General features: G+C 30.9%; 3 protein-coding genes across 5 annotated transcripts in view; 2 read left to right on the top strand and 1 right to left on the bottom strand.

The window, feature by feature from the left end:
* tgm1l1 (transglutaminase 1 like 1) overlaps window positions 1-13,133 on the top strand; it is a 28,148-nt gene extending 15,015 nt beyond the window's left edge. The window contains exons 8-14 of the mRNA XM_051136520.1: window positions 1,670-1,808; window positions 1,937-2,129; window positions 3,896-4,049; window positions 5,721-6,005; window positions 7,504-7,664; window positions 7,787-7,923; window positions 10,523-13,133. Of these exons, the coding sequence (XP_050992477.1) occupies window positions 1,670-1,808; window positions 1,937-2,129; window positions 3,896-4,049; window positions 5,721-6,005; window positions 7,504-7,664; window positions 7,787-7,923; window positions 10,523-10,670 (1,217 nt within the window). The 3' untranslated portion in view covers window positions 10,671-13,133. The remainder of the gene's footprint in view (window positions 1-1,669; window positions 1,809-1,936; window positions 2,130-3,895; window positions 4,050-5,720; window positions 6,006-7,503; window positions 7,665-7,786; window positions 7,924-10,522) is intronic.
* A 655-nt stretch (window positions 13,134-13,788) lies between these two features.
* abhd4 (abhydrolase domain containing 4, N-acyl phospholipase B) lies at window positions 13,789-18,469 on the bottom strand. 3 transcript variants are annotated; one of them, XM_051096611.1, is made up of 9 exons: window positions 18,306-18,455; window positions 17,094-17,136; window positions 16,914-17,002; window positions 16,567-16,671; window positions 16,194-16,482; window positions 15,138-15,322; window positions 14,627-14,738; window positions 14,368-14,554; window positions 13,789-14,264 (listed from the first exon to the last, which is right to left on the bottom strand). In XM_051096611.1, the coding sequence occupies exons 3-9, from the start codon at window positions 16,951-16,953 to the stop codon at window positions 14,175-14,177; spliced, it is 1,008 nt and encodes a 335-aa protein (XP_050952568.1). In that variant the 5' UTR covers window positions 16,954-17,002; window positions 17,094-17,136; window positions 18,306-18,455; the 3' UTR covers window positions 13,789-14,174. The 3 variants fall into 3 exon arrangements, with proteins under 3 accessions (XP_050952568.1, XP_050952577.1, XP_050952560.1); XM_051096620.1 differs by having other exon boundaries at window positions 17,094-17,139; window positions 18,306-18,447; XM_051096603.1 differs by lacking the exon at window positions 17,094-17,136 and having other exon boundaries at window positions 18,306-18,469.
* Window positions 18,470-18,851: 382 nt separating this feature from the next.
* Window positions 18,852-22,121, top strand: dad1 (defender against cell death 1). Its single transcript, XM_051124224.1, has 3 exons — window positions 18,852-19,161; window positions 19,798-19,961; window positions 21,927-22,121. Exons 1-2 carry the CDS (start codon window positions 18,951-18,953, stop codon window positions 19,926-19,928), a joined length of 342 nt encoding a protein of 113 aa, XP_050980181.1. The 5' UTR covers window positions 18,852-18,950; the 3' UTR covers window positions 19,929-19,961; window positions 21,927-22,121.
* The last annotated feature ends 171 nt before the right edge of the window (window positions 22,122-22,292 follow it).

The raw sequence follows: 22,292 nt of genomic DNA, 5'->3' as shown, positions 1-22,292 counted from the left end.
AAACACTTGAGAACATTTTTTTCAGGATTCTTTGATGAATAGAAAGATCTTAAGATCAGCATTTATCTGAAATAAAAAGCTTATGTAACATCATGCACTATACCATTCAAAAGCTTGGAGTCAGTATAATTTTTGGGGGAAAAAGATATTATAGAAATTAATACTTTTATTTAGCAAGGATGCTTTAAACTGATCAAAAGTGATGATAAAGACATATATAATGTTACAAAAGATTTATATTTTAGATAAATGCTGTTCTTCTAAACTTTCTATTCATCAAAGAAATCCTAAAAAAATTCTACTCAGCTGTTTTCAACATAATAATAATAAATGTTTTTTGAGCAGCAAATCCGATATTGTCAAACCTGAACACAAAAGAGAATGATTATGATTGGCTAAAAAAAAAGTGTTGGTCGTTTGTAGAATATATAGTCACAGTAAATCAGTTTTACTGTAATATTTACTGAATATTCAGTGAAAATTACTTTAGCAATTGTCAATGTGGGAGAAATAATAATGTATAAATAATTACAGTAATGTGGAAAAAAAATACATAGGTAAAATGAGATGTATTCATCCTGAAGTCAACACATTGTCTTTCTTAATGCCTGTTTTTAGTATTATCGCATTAAATTATCAACTCTTGCCAAAAAAATGTCTTTGTGACAAAAACTGATGTCAAGACACTTATTTCAGTGATATCTGCCAGGATGTCTGAGGACATTTTATGAGTGATTAAAAAAATCAAGTGGTGAAATATTGCAGTTTAACCATGCATTTCTTACTATTCTTAAGAAAAGTCAGTTACACATCAAAAAGTATATAGTAAAATATAAAATCAGTGTATTTTGGGAGGGTATGTGATGTCATAGGAATTTGCAAATGAACAAAATGTGCTATTGTTTACAAGTGTAAGTAGCCTCTGGAATCCTGAGCCGCAAGTCGCAGACTATCTTTACCGCGGTCTTGTGACATTCATAGCTGACCTCAGTTAACAGCACTGCGACCCCGTAGGGAATTTAAAATACTCCTGTCTGCATACTGTTCATTCCACATACAGACATTAATAGTATTCGACTCTGCATGAGTTGTGCACTCATTACTAGGGTATCACAATAGTTTAGTTTGATAAGATATACACTAAGGCTGCATTTTTGGATGAAAAATACAGCAAAAACAGTAATATTGTGAAATATTATCATTTTAAAACGGTTTTATATTTGACTAGATTTTAAAATGTAATTTAATTGTACATTTTTTTTTATTTAATTATTTAAATTAAAATAAAATGTAAATTAATTTTATTTAGATAAACGTACTAATGTGAATGTATTAATTTATTCCTGTGATGCAAAGCTACATTTTTAGCATCATTACTCCAGTCTTCTGTCATATGATCTTTCAGAAATCATTCTAATATGCATTTCTGTGCTGATCATTTCTGTGCTGAGTACTTTCTGTGCTGCTTCATATTTTTGATCTTTGATGCAAATACAGTGACATCAAAAATGTCTTAACTGTGTCTTTAAATGAATGCATTCTTGTGGAATAAAAGCATTAATTTCTTCCAAAAAGCCTGAACAGTTTGAACAGTAGTGAATATTATTATATCAAATATCTACAAAAAAATGAATAACTCATGCTCTTTCTCTCTCTTTATCTGTCCCAGTATTGAGATGTCTAGGTATTCCTTGCCGTTCCGTAACTAATTTCCAATCTGCCCATGATACGGACGTGTCCTTGACAACAGATGTGTATTTTGATGAGGATATGCAACCAATCCATCATCTCAACTCAGACTCTGTATGGTGAGCGTTTGTGTTTTTCATGAAATCATTTCATGCAGTAAGTCCAAGACTGCTGTTATACCAGTATATCAATGCTTATTCTTTTATTAAGTCTTTCTGAATCCCTGATTTCCCTTCTTGTCCTACAGGAACTTCCATGTTTGGAATGATTGCTGGATGGCCCGTCCAGATCTGCCTCCAGGTATGGGTGGCTGGCAGGCCGTGGATTCCACTCCCCAGGAGACCAGTCACGGGACATTCCGCTGCGGCCCGGCGTCACTGGCCGCTATTCGCTCTGGACAGGTCTACCTTAAGTTCGACACGCCTTTCGTCTTTGCTGAGGTGAGCTCAGACAAATTATCATTATATACATAAAAAAAACATCCATTGAAAAACCATCCACATCTAAATTACTTCAAGCTGGAGTCTGTAACTTTTAGTACTCTAACGGTTAATAAACTGCATGCATCTTGTGGAAGAACATTGTAGTCGGAGCTACTTCTCTCTGTTTATGCCTATGACAAATCACACAGGTACTGGGCTACTCTGCAGCAGTGCCGACCCAGTCTAAAATAGTCTAAATATAAAAATATATTATAGGCGTACCATAGTGATTCAGGATAAGCCAAAAACACGGTTTGGAAAATGGATTCGTGTTGTACTTGCTTATTATATAAATTTTGTGAATTTTGAACTCAAATAAGTTACGGACTGCAGCTTTAAGAAATGGGTACCAGTTTCTTTTTACCATATTTTCTGAAATACAAGCCACTTTTTTATTAATCTGAAACATACCGTGACTTATATTCCAAAGTAACTTATATTCAAATCTATTATGAATATAAAAAACTAGTTTAGATGTGGTGCTTATAATAAATGTTGTTTATAATGAATCCCACTAAAATTTGTTTTTTACTCTTATGGTTTTAATTCCTTTTTGTCCTGAATAGTTAAATTTAAAGAATTTGTTATGAAGGGAGAAGAACTAAAATACATATTTATAGTGTTTATAATATTTGTACAGGTTTTGTTTTATTTAAAGGTATTTTAAATTATTTCTGAATTTTAAAATACAGTGTGGCATGCACAGATGTGATTTAGCTGTGTATGTTTTTTTTTTTTGTTTTTAACAATGCAATTTTGACACAGTATGTCTTATTTTCATGTGCGGCTTATTTTCTGGAAAATACTGTAATTGCACATTCGTGCAATTGTGCATAATTAATTTGTGCATGTTTTTTCTTTATAAAAAATGCATTAGAATATAAAAACTCCTGTTAACTTAAAAACGTAAAAAGAGTATTTCTTATGTATTTCTTATATATTAAATATTATATTTGAATGTTATTTATGTTCTACTATTATAATATTTATTAATACTTTAGATTATCTTTTACTTTTGTGATTTAGTTTTCCTTTTAGTTTTTGTAATTTTATTTATTCTGTTTGTTTTTTGAATTTTTATTTCCATTTCAGTAATTTTTGTATTTCAACTTGCTTCATTTCAGTTAGCTGCCAATGCAACATTAAAGTTTTAAAGTTTTAATTTTAGTTTTTTTTAATCTAGTGTTTATGTTTTATTTGGTTGCAGCTGTATTTGATGACCCCTAATATTTTGTTCTTTTTTAATATTTGTTCAATATGCAAACTGGAATAACATGATGTCACATATAAATGCAACTTTTTTACCCTCCCCCGTGGTCTCTTAATAATGGGGTACATAATGTATAGAAAAGTTATCAGACAACCAAACCCACAGGAATCATATATTATAGTTTTAAGAAACAATAACACCACTGGACATCACAAATTCTTATGTTTTCATTTCCAATTGGATAGAATCACCTTGCTCTCGTTTTTTTCTCATTAATTAAGAATAATGCATTGCTGTTTCACTCTGAGTATTACACAGTACAAGAGTTAAAAGACTTGTGGATGCTGTTAAATGTGAATGCTCTACAGAACAGGCCGGTCCTGGCGTGTTAGAATTCCTTGTTAATATTTTCTTTATACCCTCTAAAAGATCGTGTTAAAAACCTGCTCTTATCTTGACAGTCATGCCTCTTTAAGGAGTTTTGGCTTTAAACCCTGAGCTTTTTCTGCTGCAGGTGAACAGTGATAAGATCTACTGGCAGAGGAACCCGGACGGCACTTTTAGTCAGGTCCACAGTGAGAAGAAAGCTGTCGGTCACTGCATCAGCACTAAGGCTGTGGGCTCTGATGAGCGTGTCGACATCACAAACCTTTACAAATATCCTGAAGGTGAGAAACACACACTCTCACACATTTCAAACATCAATTGCAGTGTCTTGTTTTGCCTGTACCCGTCTGAAATATACAGGTAGACTATAGCTGTCAAAAGGAGAGGCCTTAAGCAAATATTACTCAATGTAACCAGGCCAATTTGTACATAATGATGAAATAATGTGGTATTAAAATGATGAGAACACTCGTATGAGAACTTGTTTAGTTTCTCAGAGAAAATTGTATACGATTTAAAAGCCAGGAGATTATCGATTTTGCATTAAAAATAAAAAGTATATATATATATATATATATATATATATATATATATATATATATATATATATATATATATATATATATATATAAATATATATTATATATATATATATTAAATATAATGTCAAAATATAATTTTTTTTTTTATTTAATATACATAAATAGATCTAGAAAAATACTTTTATATATACATATGCAGAAGCAAATATGTACATACAAATAAATTATAGTATAAATAAATATTTTGTACTGTAAATATACTGTAACACTATACAATAAGGTAGTTAGTTAGTTAACATTACTTAACTGCATTAGTTAACATGAGCTAAGAATGAACTACTTCTGCAGCATTTATTAATCATACTTAATGTTAATTTCAGCATTTACTAATGCATTAAAATCACAAGTTATGACACAACTAACATGAACAAAGAATGACTATTTTTATCAACTAACAAGGATTAATAAATAGTGTAGTAAATGTATTGTTCATTGTTTGTTCATGTTAGTTAACACATTAACTAATGGTAACAAAAGACACCTTATTGTAAAGTGTTACAGTATATTTACAATACAAAATATTTATTTATACTATAATTTATTTACTATACTATTAAATTATTTACTGTGAATTATGAATTATAATGGTTAACATACTATTTATATTAAATGAAAATATTATTTTACATAAACGTTTATACATTTGCTTAATATCAGTTATTAATGAGTTATTTTTTACTTTTATATATTATTTCTAGTAACAATTGTTATCATTTTTAATATAAATTATAAATAAAAAATTCAAATTATTTATTAGCAAATTTTATTTTAGATTTTATTTTATTTTATTTTATTTTATTTTTTTTATTTTATTTTGTTTTCTTTTCTTTTCTTTTCTTTTGGAAAAAATTCTAGTTGATTTTTAGAGAGCAATATAACCCAGACATTTCTTTGTGAGATTTATCCATACACTCAGGAGTTAACTGCATGTTCTTAGTCAGCACTGTCTTACCAGAGCAACTTCAAACACCAAGCAGAAATGATGGCTAAAGCCAGAACAGTCATTCAAGAGCACACAATACCCGTTTAAACCAGCAATAAATGGCTCTGCCGTAATCACTCAGCCTATTCACCAAAATACCTCTCATTATCTCCAAACGAGTTGTTTAAACCTAACTGAGTTCCACCCACAGGAAACAATATCAGCATTGTCTCAGTTACTCAGCTACACAAAATATAAACACATGACACAATCGCCTTAAAGAGACAGTTCACCCAAAAATCTTAATTCTCTCATCATTTATTCACCCACAGCTTGTATGAGTTTTTTTATTCTGCTCAACACAAAAGAGGATATTATTAAAAATGTGGGAAATGTATACATAACTACTTTTTAATCTGCCTCACCAGGCTCAGAAGAGGAGCGTATTGCTGTGGAAACGGCCTGTCGCTATGGCAGTAAACCGGACGTCTACTCCAGTCCCATTGCTGAGGATGTGCGGGTGGAGGTGAGGATGGAGGGAGAAGGTCCACTCATGGGAGGAGATGCTAAGTTGATGATCGTGCTGAAGAACACAAGCTCTCAGCCGCGCAGAACTACTCTCCACAGCCAGGCGGCGGTCATGTACTACACTGGCGTGCTGAGGGACACTGTGAAGAAGGACACACTCAATGTGGAGCTTAAGCCACAGGAAGGTGAGTTTGGGTTTGTTCTGAATGGCATACTAGTATACTACTTATACTACTGCAACAGTATGCATACTGTGGGCAGTATACAATGGAAGCTTTCCTATAAAAAAGGTAATTGCGACTTTTCATCTCACAATTCTGGCTTTTTTCTCACATTTGCAAGTTACAAACTTATAATTGTAAATTTATTTTAACCTTTTCTTTCAGAATTCTGAGTTTACATCTCACAGTTGCAAGTTATAAACTCTAATTTATAATTTTAAGTTTGCATCTTGCGGTGTTGGCTTTTTTTCTCATAATTTTGAGTTTACATTTTCCAATTTTTTTTTTTTCTATGGTAGACAAATTTTCTGCTTCCATTTCCAGTCTGATTGATAAACTGTATTTAACCAGTAACCATATCCAGTGTTATTGTTAACTAAAACTACAACTAAAATAATTAAAAATAATTTTCATTAATTGCTAAAAGAAAAAAGCTAAAATAAAATGACATTTTAAAAATTTGATGACACACTTAAATTAGAAGTAAATGTACATTTAAGAAACGCAAGACATTTTGCCTTGGCAGTTAACTTAAATAAATAGAAATAAATAAATAACATTAACAATAACAATAACAATAAATAACATAATATTTAAATATCCTCTTAAATATAAATAATCCACTCACATTTGTATTACTAGTGTAAATGCATACATATTTGCTACTGTAAATTTAATGTAAATTATTTCTCAAAACTATAAATTAATTATAATTATATTTATATAATTATATTATATTTATATTCAACTGAGTTTATATTTCACAATATTTTCGATAGTATACAAATTTTCTGCTTCCATTTTTCCAGTGGGGCTGATAAAACATATCTAACGTAATCTTTTCTCGTTATATGAACACAACATTTGAATATCCTATAAAATATAAATTCCATAAAATATGAATTTCCATTGAAAATATACGTTATTTGCATTCATTTACTTTATATTTATTTTAGTAATTTTTGTACTTAAAATAATTTATTTCAGAAATGAATTTGTTTATTATTATTTTATTATTATTTTCATAGAAAAAAAAATTCACTCACATATGCATTACTAGTGTAATTGCATACATATTTGCTACTGTAAATTTAATGTCAATTATTTCTTAAAACTGTTTTAAATTAAATAAATAAAATAATTAATAAAAGATTTAATAAAAAATACATTTCTTTTATATGTATTTATATCAAATTGTAAAAACATAACCATTGCTATAAATAAATAAAATATTAATACATACGTTTTTTATATTTATATTCAATTAAAAAACACGTTTTTATTTAATATATATGATAAATAAACATAAGAATTGGATTATTAATTTAATGTTAATTATTTATTTAATTCACATAGTTTTTTAAAATAGGCAGTATACATAAAATACTGAGAAATCTCTAGGAATGTCTAAAGCTCATAACCATTGCTAATAATCTCTTCATGTCTATTTTATGCCCTTTAGAGAAGGTCATTGAGTGGGTTCTGCCATACACGCAGTATCAGAATCAACTGGTGGACCAGGCCGCACTCATGATGACCCTGTCTGGACGGGTCAGTGAGACCCAGCAGGTTTTGGCCAATCAGACCAGCTTTAGGCTCCGAACACCTGATCTCAAAATTGAGGTGAGACAATCAGAACCGTCACCTGCTTTTTAACACAATACAGTTCATTTGACCACAGTACTATTTTTCCCAAATTAAAACAAAAGAGAGGGTTTGTAAATATGCTTGGTTTCTCATTGCAGCCCATCGGAGAGGCGTATGTGGGCAAGGAGATGTCTGCAAAGATCACCTTCACAAATCCTCTGCCTTGTACTCTCCGTAATGTGGTTATCCGAGTGGAAGGACTGGGGCTGAGAGACCTTCATCCCATCAAAGTCGGGTAAGAAACTATTATCCAAAATTTAGTCATCCTGACCGGAATGTGTGCACGATTCCTCTCAGAATTCTAGCATTTGGAGACAATCCTGAAGGATTCTTGTGGAGATTTTCATAAGGAATCACAACAAAACAACGCAAAAACCAGATCCTATAGAGATTTCATAGAGTTAGAGCTCCAAACAGGACTATTATAATTATGGACTGGAAAAATGGCCCTGTAAGATATTTAAAAATATATAGAGTTTTAAAATTGATAAAGCTCTCTCTGTGATTCTAATTCCAATAAAATATAAGTGAAGTTCTGTTGAATGTTCAACAATATCCATCAGGACTCATAAAAATAATAAAAGTCTTGCAGGAATTTTGATTAGGATCTTGGTTAATTTCCACTGAAATCCCATTAGAAATAGTCTTAAATTATGCTTAAAATTTAGACAGGATCCAGTGGTATTGTTAGCTAAAACTACAACAAAAAATATTAAAAGTAGTTTCTTTAACTGTAATACAGCTGAAGTAAAAAAAAAAAAAAACTTAAATTAAAAGTAAACGTAAATTTAAGAAACGTAAGAAATGTTGCCTTGGTGACCAATTGAAATAAAATAAGAAGAGTAGTAAAATTGAATGACCAAAACCTAAACTGAAGAATAAAGATAAACATAAATAAAAATGTATATAAAAAAATAAACAAATAAAACAACACAAAAACTAATACAATGTCAAAAGTAAAATTACTAAAATATAAATAAAAATTAAAATTAATATCTAAAAATAAACTCTAATTCTAATTATAAATATTGTAGTACTATACTATAATAAATATAGAAACTATAATATAAATACATATTCTCATAAAAATACTAAATAACACTGTACGCAATACAATTCATTGTTCTTGTTCTACTAAAATAACTTAAACGGACAAATAAAAATTAGATATAAAAAACCAAATATAATAAAAATTAAAAATTAAAAAATTACTAAACTTATTAAACAAAACTAATAAAATAATAAATATTAGTAAATACTGCACTATAATAGTTATAAAAACTATAAATTCTTCTAAACAACTATGACCTGTACCCAAATTATGGTTAAAATTTAAACAGGATCCAGATTAAAAATCTGTTTTCTTAATTGCAATAAAGATAAAATTTAAAAGTAAATAAATAAATTAAAAAATGGATGAAAAGCTTAAAAAATGAATTAAACGTAAATTTAAGAAATGTACGAAATGTTGTCTTTGTGACTGACTAAAATTAAAATAAAAGTGTTTACAATGAAGTACTAAAATTACTAAAAGTGAAACCGAAAATTTAAATCTCAATAAAAATATTTTTTTTAAATAAACTAATGAAACAACACAAAAACTAATAAAATGTCAAAAATAAAATGAATAAATTTTAAGTTTATTAAAGTTAAAATGAAAATGAATATCTATATTAATAATTCTAAGTACTAAGTTCTAAGTACAGTAAATACTGTAATACTTTAAAATAAATATAAAAACTATACGATAAATACATATTGTAATATAAAATACTAAATAACACTGTACACAATTCAGTTTATTGCTCTTGTTCTACTAAAAATGACAAATAAAAATTAGATAGAAAAAACTAATACAATAAAATGACAAAAAATAACATTTTTAAAATTTTTAAACGATACCGATAATATAAAAATAAAAGCTAATTTCAAAATTATTAAATACTGTACTATAATAAATATAAAAACTATAAATGATACTAAATAACAAAGACCTGTACCCAAATATAAGCAGGATTCAGTGTTATTGTTATTTAAAGCTATAACTGAAAAGATAAAAAATCTGTTTTGTTAATTGCAATAAAGCTGAAATTAAATAAATAAATAAATAAATGGATGAAAAGCTTAAAAAAAATAATTAAAAGTAAACGTAAATTTAAGAAACGTTGCCTTAGTGACTAAAAAAAACCCACTGAAGTACTAAAATTACTAAAACTGAAACTCTAAATAAAAATATTTTTAAAAAATAAACTAATGAAACAACACAAAAACAAATAAAATGTCAAAAATAAAATTCATACATTTAAAGTTTATTAAGGTTGAAATGAAAATTAATATTGATATGAATAATTCTAAGTATTAATAAATACTGTAATAATGTACTATAATAAATATAAAAACTCCTATATTAAAGCTTATTCTAATATAAAATACTAAATAACACTGTACACAGTGTTATTTAGTATTTGGTAGCTCTTTCTATATATATATATATATAATAAAAATGACAAAAAAACAAAATTACTAAACTTAAAACTATTTTGATAACATAAAAATAAATGCTAATTTTAAATATTTTTAAATACTGTACTGTAATAAATATCAAAATAAAGAAAACATAAATCATACTGAATAACAATGACCTGTACTCAGTTCAAATTCTCTGCACAATTCAGTTCATTGTTCTTGTATCTTTGCTGCTTTGAATGGTGTGAATAGATGTTTGTATAGAATTGTTTGAATAGTCACACATGAGAAATCCTCCTTTTCTCTCACTAATGAGTATGTTGCATTAATCTCTCTCTTCCATATCTTTTCTTTTTCTTTTCTCTCAGTGATGTGAGCAAACATGGCAATGTGACCGTGACGGAGCACTTCATCCCCACGATAGCGGGCCAGAGGAAGCTGGTGGCGTCTCTAGACTGCAAACAGCTGACGCAAGTGCACGGCGTGGCCGACATCGACGTTCATGAGAGCCAGTGAATTAGCTGCACTTTTAAGTAGTGTACGCTGAGCCATGTGGTTAATTCTTTAAAGAAATAACCCTCTTTCTCACATACAACCGTTTCTACTGTATGTCCCTAATTTGAAGTTTTTTATTTCCTTTTAGACATTATTTATTTAAAAAAAAAACTATACTGTGTTTATTAACGGTTATCTTTAGTTGATCAAATGAAAAAAAAACTATTAATGTGTGTATTTAAATTTTACTTTATGAATGTTAATCTAAAAAAATATAGATATTTTATTGTGGATAAACACATGTAGCTCATTCGTTTCATTTCTAAGCACCTGTACTGCCTTACACTGCATACTGTTCACAGTTTATTAATATTGAATTTACATCTAACTGCATTTGTCTAATGCATAATTCTGTTGTACCTTAACTTAATTTTGTAAACTAATACTATACCTACGCACTTCACCGATAAAGGTATATGAAGACACTTACATTTAATGGCATATTAGGTTTTTATGAAGGAGATAAAACTAGTTTGTTTTTGTATTATTTATGTATTTTGTTGTTTAAAAAATGTCATTTTATTAACAGCATATTTTGTTCTCTGTGGTAGTTTTTTGAAGATGTTTCTTTCAACTGCTTGAACAAGATGAGACTTGTGTGCTTGATTTGAAAAGATAAAGTAAAGCACTCCCTTGTTTGCATTTGAACAAATGTCATCTGTCGTGAGATCAACATGTTGAAGAGGTTTTTTAAACGATTTGCTCACACCAAACACTTGCACCTGAATTAAGAGTTGCATTTCAAGTTGTTTACTACAAATTAATCCACAAAATCAAAAATACTGCAAGGACAATTCAGTACTTCCATTTGATACCTTACATTTCTAGTATGCCAAATAAGTCAGAAATATCAGAGGATTAAGATACAAAACATCCATATTTGTGACCCAGGACCACAAAACCAGTCTTAAGTCGCTGGGGTGTATTTGTAGCAATAGCCAAAAATACATTGTATGGGTCAAAATGATTGATTTTTCTTTTATGCCAAAAAACATTAGGAAATTAAGTAAAGATCATGTTCCATGGAGATATTTAGTAAAATTCCTACTGTAAATATATCAAAACTTAATTTTTGATTACTAATATGCATTGCTAAGAACTTCATTTGGAAACTTTAAAGGTTCTTTTCTCAATATTTAGATTTTTTTGCACCCTAAAATTCCATATATTCAAATAGTTGTATCTCAGCCAAATATTGTCCTATCCTAACACACCATACATCAGTTGAAAGCTTATTTATTATGATGTATAAATCTCAGTTTTGACAAATTGACCCTTATGATTGTGGTCCAGGGTCACATTTGTGATGTAGTGAGGCCATGCTACTAGCATAGTTTACTACTGTTCAAAACATTTGTGACCCTGAACCACAAAACCAGTCATAAGGGTCCATTTTTTTTAACTAAGATTTATTCAGATTTGAAAGCTAAATAAATAAGCTTTGAAAATCAGGAATCTGAGGGTGCAAAAAATCTAAATGAAGTTCTTAGCAATGCATATTACTAATCAAAAATTAAGTTTTGATGGTAGGAAATTTACAAAATATCTAAATGGAACATGATATTTAATATCGTAATCATTTTTGGCATAAAAGTAAAAACTGCCATACTGTATTTTTGGCTATTGCTACAAATATACCCGTGCTACTTAAGACTGGTTTTGTGGTCCAGGGACACATTTGTTTTTGCATACTATTTCATATTCTTTCAGCTGCATTCTTACCTCAAAGAGCAAAAAGCTGCATTTAGCGCCTCGTAGTGTCACTTCATTGTAATGACAAGAGGAATGAGAACAGCTCATTGAGTCTGATAAAATCTTAAGATATTTTCACGTTTATTCTACGACCTAATATACATCAGTAATACCCGATTCCTGATTTTTTTTAAAGCTTTCATGAATCTTGAAAAAGGTGGTTGCTTAATTTTTAAACTATTCTAACTCCAACTGTTGTGGAAAATGTTTTTAAATAAAGGCCGCCATTTGTTATGGGTCTGACTTCCGGTCTCATTCGGACGGCGGCTAGTTTTAGGTACAAAGCGGCGTTTTGCTGCTTGATATAGCAAATTGGTGTGTCTTGTCATATTATTTCAATGTATTATTTTAATCATGAACACACTGGTTTGTAGTGCAAACAGTGTCATTGTTATTCTTCTTGTTATTTCCCCTATATTTGTAACGTTAACAAACCGGAAGTCTCGTCCATAGGGTTACTTCTGCGTAGAAGAAAAACTTTAGCTAATTACGTCTGCCAATTGTATAGGCTTCAGAATTCACAAAAGTTGTGTTCATTTTTAAATATTATCCTGATAAACAAAGTATGTCAGAATCACAAACTTGTGTCAGTCACCAAGCATATTTTCTGCAATAATCTAGAAACCAATGGAAAAATCCTGTTGGGTTTGTGTTGGGGGAACCAGGGTGATGTGTAAATAAATATACATAAAATTCCTAAATAAACAGTATATAAAGTCTACAGAGGGTTTGCACTTGCATCACAATTTGTCAGTTAACCAGATGCGAAGACATATTGCCTATACTTGGATGTAAACAACAGCATGGATTGCATGGTTAATGTACTACTGAATATGTTGTTCTGCTAATTTATGCTGTCTAAACCATGGAAAAAACATGTGTAGAAGCTGCTAAATCATAAAAAAGGACTTAGTAAGCAGGAAAGAGTGCAATATTTTGACAAACTTAAGTTAATAGGTTGGTAAAGATACGTACAAGCAGTATTAATTAAAACATTAGCCTGATATTTCACTTACGTGACCGGAAATGATAAGAACAAACATGAATGTTGTCAAGTTTCGTGCCCTGGAAATTCTGGTTAAGCTTGGCCAACCACAAACGCCTTTTGTTCCTCAGATAGTTTTTTGCACTCTTCTCCTTCATTTGTTAACTTTTGTCAGTCTATAGTACTCCAAATATTTTTCCTGGTCCAACCGATTAGTGCCAATGACAATAATTGACCATTTTCAACAGCAGTAATCAGCAAAATATGCGAGTTTGGCCAACTGATGACGTGTCGTGACAACACTCACTCATAAAGAGTCTATAATGAGAAACGAATGCAGACACCTCTTATTAAAGGTACAGCAATGTATTGAGATACGCACATTATAAAAACAGACAATTGTTTATAATGCTAAATGAATCTTATTTTAGTCAATATGACTGTTCAAACATTGTCAGTGCATTCAAGACACAGGTTTAACATGTAGTATGATTTTTTCAGTGCATGATTGAAAAGGAATCTGAATAAAATATAGGTTAGAAAATACAAATACAACCAGTTTCCATTAAATCCTGCAGTACAATCACAGAGCCTTTTCACATTTAAGGCCACAAATAGTAAAATAAGAATACGAAGCATATGTTTCTATAAATCTGATTTCACAAATTGGGGACAGACCTCTTTCAAAAATAGATATGCCCACACCCACAAACCATTGTGCGTCATATTTAGTCTACTGTATTACAGATATTCTCAACCACTCGGTTGAACTCTTCCGGCTGGTCGGCGTACACGTTATGGGAAGCATCTTCGATCAGCTGTAGAGAGAAAATGTGGATATTTTATATAATCTTAATATATTTCTAACCTCAACTTTAAATATAAAAAGCATCTGGTTTTGCAAACGCAATCATTTCTCACCGTGACAGTAGTGGGGCTTTTGTCTCTGATCTGAATGACTTTGTTTCCAGTGGACGCGTCCACCCAGGACAGCGCGCCGTATAGCATGCTGACGGGCATCGACGGTGGCAGTAAATGAACACGCTGAACCATCGGCCTCTTGGCCCAGCCGAGAGACTCAGACATCGCTTTGAAACCCACCTCACCGCTGAGAAGAAAAGAGATTTAAATACAGTTTCTTCTGCATCTTTAGAAGAATGCATCTGTAGAAAGACTGTACCTTGGGTTCTGGGCGTTACAGTGGTAAATATACTGTGTCATGGTGTCATCATCAAACAGATCCTCAAATTTTCTCTTGAAGTCGGGACGAAACCTGTTCACCAGCCCTGGACCTGCATGAACACATAATGTGATGATGTCTGAATGACAGATTCTGAAGTAACATCAAGCTAATCTTGACTTGCTTTTATCCCAAAACCTAGTAAGCTCCCTAGACAGCATTTTAATCCATTAAAAAGGAAAGTAGCATTAGATACCCAATTTTCGCCTAAGTCTAAGGCATAATTGCATGTATGATTCATGATAAAGTCAATCCCATAATGCACTGTGACGAGAACAGTGATGAAGTCAGAAGAAGCAATAAAAATCAATCAACACTCAATTTTAATTACAAATCAGACTATTTTATTATTTTTAAGTTATGTATTTTTATTATTATTATTATAGTATAGAGCAGTGGTTCTTAATATATATTTACATTTTGAATACTGTATATATTTACTGATACTCACCCCAGGGTCCGGCTGCTCTGATGACGGCCAGCGGGTTGAAGAGGCTGAACACTGATACCAGAGCTTTTACCCAGCGAGGTGGTGAGACCCTTTTAACCTCTGACCCTTGACCTTCTGACCCCTGTATCTGAGGCTGGGCTCGCTCAGGGAAACCCCACGCGTCCACCAGGATGAGGTGACTGACTCTAGTGGACAAAAAAACACAATTACTTTGTTTTCATTACATTAACAATGACAACCAAGTCTGACAACCAAAAAAAACGTCCAAGACTTTTTGTCTTGATTTTAAACAATATATTTAGTGTTTCCATTTTTTTTTAAATCTATAAAATTAATTTGATTAAATATAATTTTTATTTTATAGTGTGTTTGTGCAACGTTTCTTTAATATAAATGTCACGTAGTCTGATTTTTGTGTTGTTTTATTTATATTTATTTATTTTCTTTATTATTTCAAACCAACAAACACAGCCAATTTGTCAAAAAAAAAAAAAAAAAAAGGTTTTTATTACTATTATTTATTTTAATCAATTTTATTTTTTATAAATTTTTGTATGATTTGCTTTGCATTTATATTTTGGTATTATATCTTGGTTTACATTTGCAATAACATCTTTTAAATCTTTTTACACATTATTTAATCGGACTGCCAAAAGTTTGAAAGTTTGAACAAATAATTTCAATCAAATTTGATAATGCATAACATAAAATTGAACATTTAAATATTTTATGGCAATTCTAAAAGGATCAGTAAACATTCTAATAAACGAAAATCATGTTTTTTTTGGCATTTTTGAAAAGACAATGTAGATATGACAGGATGTGAGTGGGGGAGAGAGAAAGGGGGACAGGATTGCGACAGGTCCACGAGGTGGAATTCAAACTCGGGACACCCAAAGCGCAACTGTGCCACAAGTCGCCACATGTTGGCACGCCACAAAGCTATCGGTGCTGACGAATCATATGGATTTTATATGAACTATAGCTCAGTAGATGGCAACTATTATTATAAAATATTGCAATTATTGTATTATAATTTAAGCTTTTTTTAGATACCTTTCTGGATATTGGATTGTATAGGATGTTGCTAGATAACCTCCCAAGCTGTGGCCCAATAGGATCATGCGCTCCAGGCCCATTGATTGTCTCCACTGCTCTATGGAAGTAACAAACTGCTCTTCAGCCAATGAAGCATCAGACGGGAACGATGGGCGAGAGCTGCGACCAAAGCCCAGCAGGTCAAATGCGTAGACAGGTCGAGAACGACTTAAAGCGTCCAGGTTATGGATCCAGAGGCCAACGCCCCCTCCAAACCCGTGGACCATCACTAGGGGCGTCTGAGCGCCTGTAGAGACACATAGACAAGGTCAGACAATATTCAAGTGTGCAAAATACTTTTACAGCCATTGTAGAAGATTAGAAATGCTACCTTGGTCTTTATGTTTGCGTGCTGATTTATTGGTGACTTTAAGGGTCCATATTCTGTTTTGATTTGGCAACGTCACAAATCTGGACCAGACGTCATTCTGGATACCTGAAATAAAATAAAATAATGGGATGAAATAAAATAATGAAATAATATATATTTTTTTAATAATAATAAAATAATAAAAATATATTATTTATTATTTATAAAAATAAATAATAAAATATAATTTTTTCATAAAATATAATCTCAATAATATTGTATTATTATAATAAGATAATAAGACATATTATAATTATTATAATTTCTAAATATTTTCTAAATATTATAGGGGACAGTGAGGATCTTACAGGCAAGAATTTTAGCCTCTGCACTTTTTAATAATGACATGGATGTGGGTCTCCAAGAGGGCCACCAAGACCAGTTCCCAGAGGTCTGTCTGAAGAAAGAGATTAATATAAAGTCAGTAAATGGATAAGAACGGTAGGAAGGACTATGAGACTGTCCATGTCATCAGTCTGAGTACATACAGCGTTACGTCATCTGCCTTTATACACAGTACAAGCCTGTCACCTGCTGGCAATAAAACTGGTATTAATAATGCTTTGAGGGCATAATTCATATGCAAGCACACACAGGACAAAATGTTTTAAATAAAGAGTTAAGTAACGCTGAGAGCATCACTTTATTATACAATTGAAAAAATAAAATTCTATTTATGTTCTGTACTCTACAACATATGAATCAAAGTTGACATTAGCACAAAAACTTAAATTTTAGCCTTAAATTTAAAAACCATTAGCAATAATAAGACAGAAAAGTTAAGGGAATGAGTTTATTATAAAATACATTTTTATTTATATGTTGTACAGTACTGACCATATTTAAAAGTTTCCATTAGCACTTAAATATAAATTTTAGTCTTAAATTTACACTTTTAGGAGCATCACTTTATTATAAAATATTTTTATGCTCTGTACTGTACACCATATGAATCAAAGTTGCCATTAGCACTAAAACTTACATTTTAGTCTTAAAAAGAAAAGTTAAGTTAGGGGAATTAATTTATTATAAAATAAATTTTTATTTATGGTCAATACTGTACATCATATATTTGGAAATGAGCATTTAAATGCAATTTTTTAGTTATAAATTTAAACTCCTATAAGCAATAAAATAAAAAAAATAATAATAATATGTAATTTATTTTAGAAGCATCAATTTATTATACATAATTTTTTATGGTTCGTACTATATGCCATATGAATAAAAGGTGCCATTAACATTTAAAATGTAACTTTTAGTCTTAAGATGTTAATTATGTTGGTAGCATCACTTTATTATAACATAATATTTTATTTATGGAGCACAAACTATATTGTACATCATTTGAATGGAACTTTTTAGAATTTAAATGAACGTTTTAGTTTTAAATTGAAAATTAACTCTCCTATAACGAATAACAACACAGAAAAGCTCATAAAGCAAGCCATAACTATAGTGATGTAACAGCTCAGCATGACTTTGCATAATGTTATGAAATCATCCTGAACAATAAAGACAGAGCGAGTAGCCTGTAAATTATTCTGTTACTTCATTTCAATCACTGAGTTGAAATAGTCGCATGTTAAGCATACACTGTGTTTGTGTCATAATAAAAGAAAACTTGATGTTACATTAGCAACTCACATCTCAAGTGTGTATTGTGATTGTCGGCTATATTAAAATATTACGGTACTCACTCTGTATCAGTCTCGTCTTGCATTGCGGCGTTTGCAGGAGACATTATTATAAAACATAATACAAGAAAAATCCACAATGACAGACTGACAGACTTTAGATCCGTGTATTCGCTACTACCGGATCTGTCAAACACAGTCACTTTAAAGGCCCGTGTTGTGTTTGCCTTTTGTAACCCTGACGTCATCGTCTTTAAAGGAGCCGTGCCACAGATATAAACGAAGTGGGTGAAAAGTCACAAAACGACTCTTTGTCTTAATTTGTGAACATATTTATATACATTTATAAGTGTTGATGTTTCAAACCGTCCGTGTACTAATTTAGAGATAAGGAATAATCTTTACTCTGATTTTATTAAATAATTATATTTTAGATTTTTTTTTTTACCTGAATATGTTATGCATTTAAGAATTAAAAATAATTGAAAATTAAAAAAAATTGAATTTGTAAAATTATACTGAGAGAAAATAAGATGTATTTCATTTATTTGCATTGAACACGAATGCTTCACGAGAACCGGAACTAAAATTCACCCGCAGTTCCAGAGGGGAACGTTTAGAGGACGCACATCTGTCTCTCTCTTACACGTCATTCATTTCCTTGCTGCTTGATTTCCAGGGTTTCTGTGTACATTTCCTGCAGAAATCATGTCTAATTCGGTGTTTTCAGTTATTTCGCGTTTTGTGGAGGAGTACAGGAGCAGCACACCGACTAAGCTGAAGATGATCGACGCGTATCTGCTATATATTTTGTTGACCGGAGTGTTTCAGTTCCTGTACTGTCTGCTGGTGGGAACGTTTCCCTTCAACAGCTTCTTATCTGGATTCATTTCATGCGTGGGATCCTTCATACTGGCTGGTATTTACACGTATTTAATAATACATAAGATAAATAATTGTGTTTAATGTTATGTATGTATGAACCCTGTATGTATGCATGTTTGGCATGTATGTATGTATGTATGTATGTATGTATGTACGTATGTCGTGTGAGTGTGTAGGATATCATGTTTAAATAAAAATTTCATAATACAATATCACTGAGATTGCAAAACCCTTTTTTTCCGTATCTGTAACATATGTTTGTATGTATGTATATGTGTGTATATATATATATATATATACACACACACATATATATATATATATATATATATATATATATATATACTGTATATATATATATATATATATATATATATATATATACACTGTATATATATATATATATATATATATATATACACTGTATATATATATATGTATGTATACACATATATATATATACATATACATACGTATACACACACACACATATATATATATATATATATATATATATATATATATATATATATATTATAATTATAAATAATTGTTCCTTTTTTAAGTATATCGTTTTATTTTTGCAATATATTAATTTGCTTGTTTATTTAATTATGGCAAAATGTCTTATCTATTAATAATTTGTGTCTTCATGTTCTTCTGTCTTCAGTGTGTCTTCGCATCCAGATCAACCCTCAGAATAAAAGAGATTTCCTGACCGTGTCTCCTGAGAGAGCCTTCGCTGATTTCCTGTTTGCTCACACTGTTCTTCATCTAGTGGTGGTCAATTTTGTTGGCTGAATGAGAGCATCTGCTTTGTGCCTCTTACAGCAGGTGTGTGTTCCGGTAACAACCATTGAATGGTTCAGCATCACTTTCATGTGTATAATGTTTAAGTTCACAGATAGGATGATACTGCTAATTTATTAATTATATTGCAACTTCTCATACTGGACAATTGCCATAACCTTATTCCATAACCTTATGTGAGAGTAAGCCTATGGACGAGACTTCTGGTTCATCAGCCACTATAGGGATAACAAGAATAACAATGTGCAGTAAATGGTAAAACTGTGCACTACAAACCAGTGTGTTCATAATTAAGATAATACATTAAAAAAATATATGGTATGACACACCAGTTTGCAATTTCAATCAGCAAAACAAGCTGTTTTATACAGCTAAAAATAGCTGGATGCAGATGAGACCCGAAGCCAGACCCATAAAATGGCTGAGCCCACTTTTAAGGGAAGAAAAAGATGTATTTTCTGGTAGTTTTCAAAAAAGAGTATGTGTTAAAGGGTTTATGTCTCATAGTTCAGACACCAAAAAAGAACACAAAGCACCAAAATAGTAGATACACTCAGATCCTTTTAAAAAAAACCACTCTAAACTGCTTGCTCAGAATGAATAATTTCTCTAGAAACTCTTTATCTGACAGATAATAAACTCTCAGCTGCCTAAAGTAGAAGAATGGCCTGATAAAGCAATAGATGCTTCCTTCTTTGTGTCCTGTATTATTTTTGTGCAATGAAATATGCAGTTGCACAGAAGTGGTAACCTGAGGTTAACATTCATTACTTTATTCCGCATTTTGTGTTAATTTTTTTTCAAGATAAGGTTTCTGGTTGTCATGAATTTAGAGATATGTCAAACCATCTTCATCAAATTGCCAATAAACTGTTTTAATCCATGCTAAAGACACATATGTTTGAAAAATTAGTGGTCGACCAATATGTAACACCAAAGCCAATATATCAGCAAATATTTGGCAATTTGAAATGATCAGCATTGGCAAATGAGTTTTTCTGTTTGGATGATAAGTGCTGATGGCAACTGGACTTTTATTTTGGCGTTGCTAGAAATACCACACCTAAGGGCAGACGTGTCGGAATCTTGGGGACAACCTTGAGAAAGTTTTTCTGTTTGTGTTATATTCAGTTTGCTGCTATGTCATATTCAAATCATGTTACTGTGTGCTGAGTGTAACATTTACATTACTTGCTATGTATTTGAGAAGATATGTGACCCTGGAGCACAAAATAATCTTTCCATTGATGTATGTTAGGACAGGACAATATTTGGCCAAGATGCATCATTTGAAAATCTGCAGTCTGAGGGGGCAAAATTCTAAATGTTAAGAAAATCACCTTTAAAGTTGTCCAAATGAAGTTCTTAGCAATGCATATTACTAATCAAAAGAAAATTCAGTAATATTGACTCATACAGTGTATTTTTGGCTATTGCTACAAATATAATCATGCTACTTATGACTGGTTTTGTGGTACAGGCTCACATATAATTACCAGTTCGCACTACTATAACAGGTTTACACCAGGGGTGTTAAACTTGCAGCCCTGCAGAGTTTAGATTCAATCCTAATTAAACACACCTGATCCAGCTAATCAGGTCCTTCAGGCTTGTTTGAAAAGTACATGGTATGTGTGTTGGAGCAGGCTTGGAACTAAGCTTTGCAGGGCTGCGGCTCTCCAGGAACTGAGTTTGACACCTGTGGTTTACACAATCAATAATTTACAGACAATTTTTTTTAAATCAAGTGTTTTTTCTTCATATTAATTTATTTTGCAATTTCTAATTTAGTAAATATGTAATATCTGTATTTCATTGCATCACTTGGTATGGACATCATTAAAATCAATGTCGGTCTTTTACCATCATCTACATCCATAACAATATTTTCTTTAATTGTCTCTAAATGTATTTTCTATAACTTTTCTCAAGATGAACTTGTCTGGTGTTTTGCTACCAGCTCTAATGAATCTTGTTTGTTTTGCACAGATCTGAAGACCAAATGCTGCAGCTCAAGTTCAGAACAACTACAAACAAACACAACTGTCTGCAGATCTCTCAATGTTAATATATGTTTTGACAGAATTGTCATTTATGATGCGTTCTTGTCTTGTTTCTTCATTTTTCTACTTTTGTAAAACTCTCCGGAAGTTGTTGAAACAAATTAAATGCCTTTAAAAACTATTAAATGGTCCTGTGGTGTTTTAATCACATCTGAAGAAAACCTTTGTGTTTGAGATATATTTGAAAAATAGACATTTTTATTTTATTTTATGTGTAAATAAAAGCAGAAGCAGAAATTTTTTGTAACTGTTTACGGGCCACTGACTCGATGTATTATTATTGCAAAATTGC

The sequence above is a fragment of the Labeo rohita genome, chromosome 2, assembly GCF_022985175.1.
Source record: "Labeo rohita strain BAU-BD-2019 chromosome 2, IGBB_LRoh.1.0, whole genome shotgun sequence".
In the NCBI taxonomy this organism is placed as follows: domain Eukaryota; kingdom Metazoa; phylum Chordata; class Actinopteri; order Cypriniformes; family Cyprinidae; genus Labeo; species Labeo rohita.
This window is presented reverse-complemented; position numbering and strand designations above follow the sequence as displayed.